At 35.6% G+C, this 11,947-nt stretch overlaps 2 protein-coding genes across 2 annotated transcripts; one reads left to right on the forward strand and one right to left on the reverse strand.

The window, feature by feature from the left end:
* Positions 1–6,385: 6,385 nt before the first annotated feature.
* Positions 6,386–11,072, reverse strand: LOC146921369 (pentatricopeptide repeat-containing protein At2g02750-like). The gene is made up of 4 exons (XM_085714815.1): positions 8,776–11,072; positions 7,754–8,315; positions 6,844–7,501; positions 6,386–6,728 (listed from the first exon to the last, which is right to left on the reverse strand). The coding sequence occupies exon 1, from the start codon at positions 11,070–11,072 to the stop codon at positions 9,210–9,212; it is 1,863 nt and encodes a 620-aa protein (XP_085570941.1). The 3' UTR covers positions 6,386–6,728; positions 6,844–7,501; positions 7,754–8,315; positions 8,776–9,209.
* On the forward strand, positions 6,554–9,251 carry LOC146921370 (Cystathionine beta-synthase (CBS) protein). Its single transcript, XM_085714816.1, has 5 exons — positions 6,554–6,740; positions 6,820–7,262; positions 7,730–7,996; positions 8,072–8,244; positions 8,816–9,251. Exons 1-5 carry the CDS (start codon positions 6,554–6,556, stop codon positions 9,093–9,095), a joined length of 1,350 nt encoding a protein of 449 aa, XP_085570942.1. The 3' UTR covers positions 9,096–9,251.
* Positions 11,073–11,947: the final 875 nt, after the last annotated feature.

Here is an 11,947-nt window from a genome sequence, read left to right on the forward strand (position 1 = left end):
AATGAAATGAACGACAACAGCGGCGAGCCGAAAACCTGAGTCCAAAACAATGACGAGCAGAAAAGAATATTAAACAGAACACCACATATTTGCATAAAACGACGGCAAGCAATGAGAACGACGATGAAAGAAATGATATACAATGCAAGCACAAGGATGAGTATGAAAGCATCTATACCTAGTGATTTAGTTGTTGTCCAATGCTTCCATGGAGGAACAACATAGATGATGAAAAAAAAATGAGAACATGTTATAACAACAATGAGAAGAGAAACTGAAAAGGTGTGTATGCAGTTTATAACCAGAGTGAAAGGATTGAGAAGAGACAGCGTTTCTATTTTTCATTTGACGACAACTTAAGTTTATAATGGGAGGGGAGGTTTGTGTCATGTGACAAAATAGAAGGGGTGTCTTTTGTCATTTAGAGAAACCTCGGGGGAGGTGAGTGTATTTTTCCCTACAATTAATTACATCTCATTCATTTAAACTTTTCAAATTCGAGTAGTCCATTACTAAGAATATTACTAAGAAACATTACTTAAGGTAATAAACAAACTTGGACCTACCACTTTCATATTGTTTGATCATACTGTGTCCAATTTTGTGGGGAAAATCTGAACAGGAACTAGATGCATTAACAAACAGAGAAGGTTTTTCCTAGCAATGTCTAAGGTTGCATTCTTAATATAACATGTCCTATATTCGTATGTGATTATTTTAAAGCTTGCTTATGATATTTTTTTTTTTTTGAAAGGAAAAGGAAACACATTCATTAAACAAGAAAACCCTCAAGGGCTACAATTAAGCACCACAAAACAAAAGGTTTGGGGATAAGAGCTAACCAAGGTTATGACCCCACTAATTTAGAGTATTCTACCAAGATATGAGCAACAGAGTTAAGATGCCTTTTAAAAGGAATGACTCACTCTATCAAATTGTTCCATTCAGAAATTCACAATCTTGAACAATAGATTATGTACTAGCAACATAGTACTTAGAGTTTCACACCTAAAGCTTCGGCTGTAACTCTATCGGATACAACAGACACCACTCTGTAGGCCGCAAGAAGCACCGAGTCAGCAGTGTCATAAAACACCAAACCCCAGCCTATTGAGCCCACTGAAAAACAGCACAAAATACTACACCAACTGGCATATCTAATTAATCACCAAATGCTGACTCAGCTAACAAACTAAAACCAGAAAACAGAAAGGTCCACAGCAAGCCAAGAGTTAGTCTGTGATAACATGGATGCCAAGCAGGGCGGTAAACCACGTGAGTTGAGATATTGGCATTCATGAAAAGATTGTCAGCTATTTCAACTTCAAGATGACATAAAGGACATTGGTTTCAATATGGATTCCTTTCTTGTTCATATCATATCTTTGTAGCGAGGATATTTTTAACTAGTATCCAAAGAAAATTCCAAAGCTAATTTCCTTCCACAGATTTGCCCTGCTAATCTAGTGATGGTCTAGACTGATATCTGGTTCAATGTACCTTGAGGACATGGTGGCCTGACCTGACTCAATATTCACCACCCTTTTCCCAAAAGCCAAATGAGTTTGTCTTAAGGAATTCTCTGAGATATAGGGATGCGCAGAATTTGTTTGGCCCCGTGGGAATTAAAATTAGAACATACAAGATCCTTGTTCCATTACCTAGTGATAGGGTAAATGAGGCCACTCACAAAGGTTGATTCTTCTAAATCATTTGAGCTGTTCCTGGCTTTAAAGTCGAGCCATTACATTGAATGGGTCTTTTACAATCACTGCAAAGTTTTACAGATTAATGTAAAGGGTAAGCTAGTGATACTAATAAATTCAAGTAAACCTCAATCTGGAATTAAAACCTCTAATGTGACAGTACTTAGTGACTGCAAGAAGTACAAATGTAGCATAACTTAAATGGAATATGGAGCTGCTGGCCCATTTAGGGAAGCATAGTAAAAGTGCTGAGTAGTAGAAGCAGAAAGAACAAAATCAAGGATATAATTCAGTTATTCAGAGGGGGAGTACTATTTCATTCATCAAATTCTGCATGTTGTGAGTTTACATTGACTTATGGTAACATCCTTCTAAAAATAATCACTAAAGAAAAGGAGGAAACATTAATTAATCAGCTTTTATATTACTTTCTAAGATCAGCTACTCCCTCTTGCTTGTTTGAACCACAAGAGCTTATACATATTCTTGGTGAATCTACCTGATAAATTTTCTTTATAACACTTGTTTCTTGACATCGCAATCATATTATTTTGACAATGAAATTTTCTGTGGTATAAACATCATACTCATTTGTTCTATGTTGTGTGAAAAGAAACTCAAGAAAGGCTTTCCTATTCCTATCTGATCCAGATATAATCAATCATATTGGACCATTTTCTCCCTCCCTCTCTCCCTCTCTCTCAGATGAAGAAGAAAGATGAGAGGGTCATTGAACCCCTATGTCAACATAATAGTCATTGTCAAATCAACAACAAGACAATATTCTTGTCATTGTATCTTGAAACAAAACCTGTACGTATTGCTTTTTTGTTGTTTCAAGGTATAGTATTTTCTAGTGCTGCCAATCGTCCATCGCAGGAAATAGCAACTTATTCAAATTTCGTTACGCTGCAGAGCTATATAGCCACTATTTGACAACATATTGCTCTAAATCATGTATCACGCAACAATAGCGGTCTATTCAGATTCTGCTAAGCTATTGCACTATAGCCACTATCAGTGAACACTGATACTTTTCCTGGCCTTTTGATTGAAAAAGAAGTAAACAGATTATTCTAGTGCTTTAAATTGCTAAATTCCTTCAAGAGGATAAACTGTCAAAATAAGGTTACTTTTATGTTCAAATATTTATACAGTATATTAAGATCCCTAAAAAGAATCGGGAACATGTCGTGATTATAGTATATACATATGCTCTCCAAACTCTCATTGAATTGAACTCAGGCAACAGAAGTAGAGACAGTACACTGTACACAAACATCCCAACAGACCAAACTGCATGCCTTTTACCACAGTAGCACAATCCCTGGTGTTCACCTACATCAAACAGGTGAGATATACCTGATCACAACCTCCAAAATTATTATGCAGATTCTTGAAAATATTTATAAGAAATCCATTGTATCAAAATAATAAGAAATGAAGAGCAGTATAAGAAAAAATAGTTGTTTTTCTAGTAGGATAAGTTGGATGAGAAATCCAATATAATTCATTAATAATAAACAAAAACTACTTATTCTTTGAAAACCAACTTAGAGATATGCGAGTTCATACAAACACGAACATGAGAAAGTTGTTGATGAGTAATATTCTAGAAACTTACATGTATCTCTGTTGTAGAGAGTGTAGCCATGATACAAGCAGCAAAGACATTTTCAATTAGAGTTCCATTTATAGGGCTAAGAGCCACCTAATCCACAGGAGGAAGAAATTTAACTGTGCAAGCAATCCACAGAAGAATTTTCAACATTCCTGAACTCAACAATCATCAATACATACACCACTATAACCATCAGCCGATGCTTAAAGCTTTCCACCTTTGCCTTGACCTTGTATCTACTAGTTTCACTTATGTTTAGCCTTCTGTGAAACCACCTGAAACCCTTAGTTGTTTTTCTTTTTTGTTTTTGAAAACTCGGTATCCGATCCAAGAATCGACTAATCCGAGGGGAACCCTTAGTTGCTTATCAAAAAAAGAAGTTCAAAAAAATTGAGGAGGAAAGGCTTTATCCGTACATAGACAATGTACTCCTTGTTAAGGGAAAATTGAACTATGAAGTCAGCACCATGGTTATCAAATTTAGGGATACCAGAGAAAACAAGAGTCACAAAAGAACTGTTGCCAAAGTCTACATTGTGTGCCAACAAGACAAAGTGTTAAAGCATGATTTTCAGCTATCAATGATTGAACGAAATCCTACAAACAATGTCAAAGTGGCTGCCGATGCTGATCACATGCCCCTGTTATCTTTTTGTCAGATTGGTTCTAGCTTTATGATTTTCTCCATCTCCGTTCAAAATCTTTGATGAATAATTCTACAGATAAATCCGAACATAATATTTTCACGAATTTAAACTCCGTCTTGACTGCTACCAACATTTACACGAGCCTTGATGGGTTGCTGATCAACCATTAGTAACTTCATTGTCACCATTTACTGCATATTGTTTTCCTACATCATGCTGCTGCCGCCAGAAATAATGAGGACTAAGTTATCACACAGATAAATCATCATTTGCTCTCATTTTGCATGGATGGAAAATGTCATGTACATAGAATCAGCCAATTAGCATCCACATAGATCCATAATATGAAGATGAGCCTTACCTTTTCTACTACTGAATCTGAATAACCATTAAATGAGAGACAGTTTTTCCCACAGTTGTATCTATATCATATGACATTTGGTTTTTTCCTTGTCGTGTTCATTGAAAGATTCTTCAATTATAAAAAAACTTACATCAAACATGTCCAACAAAATAATAAGTGGCTATGCTTACATGATATGAACATAAAGTTCTATAGAAGCAAGCAAATGTACCACCATTATGAGATGTTTGGCTTGAGATATCTAAATGTGATATTTCATAAGTTACTCTGACCATCTCATTTGAAAGAAGTAGTTGATTTGCCCTTCATTTGATATCTTCTTTTGACACTCTAATAAGTTTATCATTTTGTATACACTCATTGTGACCACATTGATATCTATTCCGAACCCTTATTAAGAACCACATGCATAATAAAATTTGGTTTTTCGGTTCATTTTATAATGTATGGTTCAAGATTTGAACCATAAACCCTAAGTGTTGTTGAAATTTCAATATTTCATGTATGGTCACAACCCACATTCTCCAAGAATTAGTACCCAAAGTATGAACCTTTACGTGACTTTCGACAACCCCATTATCACATAAATAGAAAAAAATAGCAACCACCTTGTAAAAATCATTTATAGAATCATAGCCAAAGACACATACAGTATGACCATACTCTTTTGGATTTTCGAACGGAGTCAATAATTTTTTTAATTTTCTAATTAAAGGGTTCCACAAAATAACGATTTGTTGCATAGCAAAAGAAATGATTCCATTAAGTTGGGCAAAATTTTAATCGCAAATTCACACGTGAAATAATATATTCCAAAAGCATCAAAGTCCCGTATAATTAACCACCAACGTTTAGTTAGTTGAGTGTATAAATCATTTAATTTTCAATATTTGCTAAAAAAAATGGCTTAAACCATTTCATTTTTTTTAAATAGGTATATAAACAAAAAAATGTGTGCCTAAACCAATATGATCTTTGTAATAAGATACGTTTGTTGCATTGTCGTTGGTCAGAAGTCAGAACTAATTATCAAAAATTGTATTAGTACAGTGATTTGATTACAAATTTTTTAGTTTAACAATCTATTTAAAACTTTCTAAATAGTTTAGAGACATGCGGTGTAATGTGTGTGTGGGAGAGGGAAGAATGAATAGAGAAAAAAACAAACTATTAGCATTAGAATTCAACAAGTGGTACAAAGAGCCTTTGACACGAGTCACATAACAACACATGGCACTGCTAGAATTTCTCAAAGGCCATTGAGAAAACAAACATAACCCACTTCTCCATAATAGATCACAGATATTGAACTTTAATTTGTGTCTGAATCCATTGCTATTCTCAACGTGATAGGTACGTCAACATCTCAAATCACTTGTCTATTCTTCATGCATTACAATTTTAAAGCATTGCACAATAAGTTTACAATTGTACTATGTTTGTTCATTGTTTTTTGAGGTTGACATTATTTATGTTATCTTATTATGATAAACAATTTCTTCACTAAATATTGTGTTTCAATGATACACATTTGGCCATACCAATCAAATTTCAGATTGGGAGGGAAATGATAGGTATGACCCATGATTAATGTAATAACTAATGAACAATATAGGAGATGAGTAAGTAATCTTGATTGCTAGCTCATTTATAGGATCAAGGTGATAAAATATTTCGACATGAGTATAATCTTGCAACCTAATAAAATGTAATTCATAGCCTTGCCATACAAGTCATCTAGATTTTCAGTCACTTTGGATTCATCTTCATATTTGAGGAAAAAAAAATCCTTCGGAATGATAAAGATTTGAGAGATTAATGAACCTGAATGATACTAGCATTTGTTAAATCTGTACATTTTAAATGAAGTGTTTGGTTGTGTCACAGTTTAAAAGTGAGTTGAATGTAAACCAATTGTATTTGGATATATTCGCGTGAAAGTGAGTTGATTTCAGGCTAAAAATTACGTTTGAAGGCAAAAGCTTCAAATTTCAAGTTAGAATTCACTGCAGAAGCAAAAACAAGTCTACTCTAGAACACTCAATCATGTCAAAATCAACACTCAATCATGTCAAAATCAATTTTCTTATTTTAGAATCACTATAGCCTCTCACAAAAATGAAAGCAAAAGTACACTAAATAGACAGGGTATAGATTATTTTTCTGCAACAGTTCTTCAATTTCATGAAAACCATTGAAACCTGAATTAATAAAAATGTCTTCAGTTCAAAACATGGCACATGAACAAGAGGTCAGAACAAGCACCCAACTTTCAAAATGTGACCGCTACTTCGAAACCATACAATCAAGAAAGAAGCTACCACAAACATTGCAGGAGACATTGACAGATTCATTTGCAAAGATTCCTGTTTCTTCTTTTCCCGGAGTTCCTGGAGGAAAAGGTAAAGGGCTGTTAACCATATATAAATGCATTTCAAATCTATCACCTTATGCATTTAATGTGAATCACTACTTTGGCAGTGATTGAAATTCTAGCAGACACACCTGTTGGCGAAGCTGTTAAGATTCTATCTGAAAGCAACATATTGGCAGCACCAGTTAAGGACCCTAATGCAGGAATTGGTTCAGATTGGAGAGACAGGTACCTTGGCATCATAGATTATTCAGCTATAATTCTCTGGGTGATGGAGAGTGCAGAACTTGCTGCAGTTGCTCTATCAGCTGGTACAGCAACAGCTGCTGGAGTTGGCGCGGGAACTGTCGGTGCTTTGGGAGCATTAGCATTAGGAGCTACAGGTCCTGCTGCAATTGCTGGGCTAACTGCTGCTGCAGTAGGTGCAGCAGTGGTAGGTGGTGTTGCTGCAGATAAAACCATGGCTAAAGATGCTCCGCAAGCTGCAAATAACCTCGGTGAGGACTTTTACAAAGTAATACTGCAAGAAGAACCCTTCAAGTCAACAACGGTAGGCAAACAATGGCTCTACTGTAAACTGTCAGTTTTTCTCTTTTTTTGAGCTTATTGCACTTTTGGTTTAAGCTTTTTTCTTCCTTGGTTGAGAAGAAATCTTTGAAATAAAATATCTCTACCTAAGAGAGGCGACCATTTCTAGCTGAGCCAGGCTGGTTAGCTATTTATTTATTTGGCTTTTGTTTTGCTGATTGTCAATCATATGTATTTCATCGAAAAATTATAGTTGTGTTCCTGCACAATCGAATTGAGAAATGTTTTTGTCATGTATAGTTCTATAAATTGTGGTCCGCAACTGCAATTGTGGCCGCAATGGAAATCACAACCGCAATTGCAGCCGCGTTTTACCACATTACAAAAGTTCACTGTGTAACTGTGACCGCAATTTATAAGTTAGCAAAATTTTTGCTTAACCTTCACATAAAAAATGAAAAATACATTTATGTCGAATTTTGGTTTCAGGTGCGATCAATACTTAAATCATACCGATGGGCGCCCTTTGTTCCTGTTGCAAAAAATAGCGCTATGTTGACTGTCTTGCTGTTGCTCTCCAAGTATAGGCTGAGGAATGTACCAGTGATAGAACCTGGTAAACCTGACATTGTAAACTTCATTACCCAGTCTGCAGTTATCCAAGGTCTTGAAGGATGCAGAGGAAGAGATTGGTTTGATTGCATTGCAGCCAGGCCTATGGCTGACCTTGGACTTCCTTTTATGTCTGCTGATAAGGTAACAATTTGTGTTTAAAACTTTCAGCTTCCTTCAACTTGGAGATTTAAAAACACCTTATTTCTTCTTGTCCAGGTTATTAGTATCCAGAGTAATGAATTGATTCTTGAAGCTTTTAAGATTATGAGGGATAATCAAATTGGTGGTCTTCCTGTAGTAGAGGGGCCAGCAAAGACAATTGTTGGAAACTTGAGCATAAGAGACATCAGATACTTGCTGCTAAAGCCTGAAATTTTCTCCAATTTTAGGTGAGCCTAAGTAGAAAATCGGGAATCCGTGTGGTATGCATCTCTAACAATAATTACGGAAACACACTAGTCTGTAAAATCTAAAATCAGATACAAAATTGGTTCTGCATTTTCAAAAATAAAACTCTCTATGGTTCATCTTTGGTTAAAATACAAAAATAAAGATATCAAACAAATGACTACAACAACAACCAAGTCTTATAACACCAGGTGAGTCGGCTATATGGATCAAACTACGACATAAAATTCTATCATGAATTGTATAAACCATTGACCTCTAAAATTGAGATCAATTTTAAAAATATCAATCAATCATAAATTGTATATCTAGTCAAGCCATTGACCTCTAATATTTAGAACAAGTTTAAAAATATTAATCAACTACGGTTCATAAGATTGACCACTTAATGTACATGTGTGTGATTGTTTGAGGGAAGATATTTTCTATTTAAGGAAAACAATCAATAGCTACAATTATGGCTAATGGTCATCACACAAGCTTGTAACTTGTAATAGAACTAATTACTCAACTGAAATGTCTTCTTCACCATCCCTGTATTTTGACTTTCAGGAATCTCACTGTGATGGATTTCATGAAGAAAATTGTCTCAGCATCCTATGAATCTGGAAAAGTTACTCGGCCTATAACATGCAAGCCTGATGCAACTCTGCAGAGCGTGATTCACACTCTTGCTTCACAGTCTATTCACAGGATATATACAGTAAATGGACAAGATCAAGTAGTTGGTGTCATCACACTGAGAGATGTAATCTCTTGTTTCATCACTGAACCTGATTACCATTTTGACGATTACTACGGATTCGCAGTTAAAGAGATGCTGAATCACTGATTTACAAGGAAGTTTAAATAGGCAGAAGAAAGAACACTCCAAATGTAATAAGGTTTTATGTTATCTTAAAGAAAAAAGAACATTTCATTTCAAGTTTTTCTATGTAAGCAATTTTCATGTAACTTCTATCATGCTAATACCAGAGAGTTTGTCCAATCCTTTATCTGTGATCAATCCTCTTATCCTTTCTACTTCACTCCATCTTCTCAATGCAGCATATATGTTAGACAAAACCACCAGTGGAGCTGGATTTTTCGGCTCTATATCAATAAGTTTCATAGCCATTTCTTCCCCAAGATCGGAATCTAGGTGGCACCTACATGCACCAAGCAAAGAATGCAAAACAGATACAGGAAGTCCTGCTAATTCTTGCATCAAATCTCGAGCTTCACCCAACCGACCGGCTCGACCCAAAAGATCAACCACGCAACCGAAATGTTCAGGCTTTGGATCCAAACCATACTCTCTAATCATTCTGAAAAAATGTAATCCTCTCTCAACTTGGCCACTGTGGCTACAGGCAGATAGAACACTAACAAATGTTGCACTGTTTGGTTGAACCATTTCATCCAACATTTCATAAAAGACTTCAAAAGCAGACTCATAGTCTCCATTCCTTCCATACCCTCCTATCATTGCATTCCAAAATGCAGGATCATCTGGTTTTACATCAAACTGATCAAAAACACAACGTGCGAAAGAAACACACCCACATTTCATATACGTATCAACCAAAGCAGTTGCCAAAAAGTCATCCTTATCAACACAAATTCTCAAAGCATAGCCATGTATCGCTTTCCCACTTCGCAACACACACGAATCACCACACACAGACAAAAGACTAGTGAGAATCTTCAAACATGGAGCCACATCAGCACACTGCATTTTCCTGAAGTACTTAAAAGCTTCCGCACACACTCCTTTTTGTGCAAACCCACTAATCAAAGAGTTCCATGTTGCTGAATCAGGCAAAATCCCTTCATCCACCATCCTCTCAAACAATTGAACAGCCCTCTCACTCTCTGAATTCATCATCATCCCAGCAATCATGGAATTCCAAGTGATCAAATTTCTCTTTTCACTTTCATTAAAAACATCAAAAGCAGAACCCCAACAACCACACTTTGAATACATATCCACAAGTGAAGTCACCACCATAACATGATCACAAGCTTCCATTTTTATACTAAGCCCATGAACCTGCTTCCCCAAACGAATGTTCGCAAGGATAGCACATGCTGAAACAACAGACACCAAAGTCACCTTATTCGGCTTTTCCTCCAAATTCATCATCATATCCTTAAAAACATCAAAAACAACACAATGAAACCCGTTTTGCAACAACCCTGACATAAAAGCATTGTAAGTAACCACATTTTTCACGCGTAAATTTTCAAAAACCTTATTTGAAGAAACCAAAACCCCACATTTCGAATAAGCAGTAACAAGCGAAGTTGAAACGTAAACATCATATTCAACTCCTAACTTGCATGCCAAGCAATGAACCTGCTGCACATGACTTCGATTTTTTACATCACGTGCAGAGAGTAAAGACGCTATCGTGACAGAATTGGGCCTAATATTCCAAAACCCAATTTGGCGGAAAAGCTCAACAGCTTGCCCGCGAGGCCCGTTTCGCGATAGTCCAGAAAGTACAGCGTTAAAGGCAGTGATAGTTGGTTGAGGCATTTCATCGAACAGTTCAAGGGCATAATGGAAAGTGCAAGGGTTGGCAGCATAGGAGGCAGTGAGGGCAGTGGAGGTGTGAGGGTGAGAGTAGAAACCGGTTTTGAAGAGATGGGCATGAAGGATTTGAGTTTGAGAAGGGGAAGAGAGATTGGAGCATGCTTTGAGGAGAATGGGGAAGGTGAAGGAGTTAGGGGTGGGGGAGGAAGAGTGGAGGTGTGAATAGAGGTTAAGCGCTTCTTTGTATAAACCATTTGCTACTAGTTTTGTTACTGTTATGTCACTCTTCATGGAAGGTTTACTCTACAATTTTTGGTCATTTCATTTCATGTTATGTCACTCTGTTGTGTTCTCCTAACCTTGTTTGTGTTGCGCTTGTGTTTGTAGTGTTCACCAAATGAATCATAAGGTGAACAATTTCACACCCTTAGTTGTGCAATTTTTTTTTTCAAGGCAAAATTATTTAAAGCTCCGTTATCTTATTTATTTGTAATACTTAGGTCTTTTATCATTTTATTTTTCATTTAAGTCTTTTATCTTTTAAAAAGTGCACACGTTTATCATTTTTTCATTTTTTTCATTAAAAATGCTTATGTGCCTCTTCCAAGTCAATAATTTCATTATTTTACTATTTATTTATTTGTTTAAAACATAATTATTTTAAAATAAAATTTTGAAGGCAAAAAAAATGTTCACAGATTCATCCTTTTGTTTTTAGCGAATTTGCGCTATATCAATGTACTCTATCAATTTGAATGAATAAATATCATATGTTTTTGTCAAAAAAATAAATAAAATTTTGAGTTAAAAAAACAGTTTTTTTTCATCTTCTTCTTCACCAAGAACTCAAATTTCTTTATCTTCTCACCTCGTTCTTCAAAGTCCTCCCTCATGTTTAGCCCCTTTTGCAATAGTAGTCATTTTGGTCAATTTTGACCAAGTCAATACCTGTGTGCCAACTCACTTGACCGTGTGGCATGCCACATGTGTAATTACTAATTTAAAATAAAAATGCCACATAATCATTGATAAAATTAATAAATAAAAAACCTATAAAATTCATAAATCTTCATCTACTACACCCACAAACTCATCTTCAAACAAACCCTGAAAATCATCTTCAATTACAAACAAAATTCATGCCAACAACAACCTCATCATCAAAA

The sequence above is a fragment of the Medicago sativa genome, chromosome 5 (assembly GCF_051527215.1).
Source record: "Medicago sativa cultivar Bolivia chromosome 5, Bolivia_mono, whole genome shotgun sequence".
Lineage (NCBI taxonomy): Eukaryota > Viridiplantae > Streptophyta > Magnoliopsida > Fabales > Fabaceae > Medicago > Medicago sativa.

Coding starts and splice junctions, on each gene's coding strand:
- LOC146921369 (XM_085714815.1), bottom strand. CDS start 11,072: ATGAAGAGTGACATAACAGTAACAAAACTAGTAGCAAATGGTTTATAC.
- LOC146921370 (XM_085714816.1), top strand. CDS start 6,554: ATGTCTTCAGTTCAAAACATGGCACATGAACAAGAGGTCAGAACAAGC. Junction 6,741..6,819: donor CGGAGTTCCTGGAGGAAAAG/GTAAAGGGCTGT, acceptor CTACTTTGGCAG/TGATTGAAATTCTAGCAGAC. Junction 7,263..7,729: donor AACCCTTCAAGTCAACAACG/GTAGGCAAACAA, acceptor TTTTGGTTTCAG/GTGCGATCAATACTTAAATC.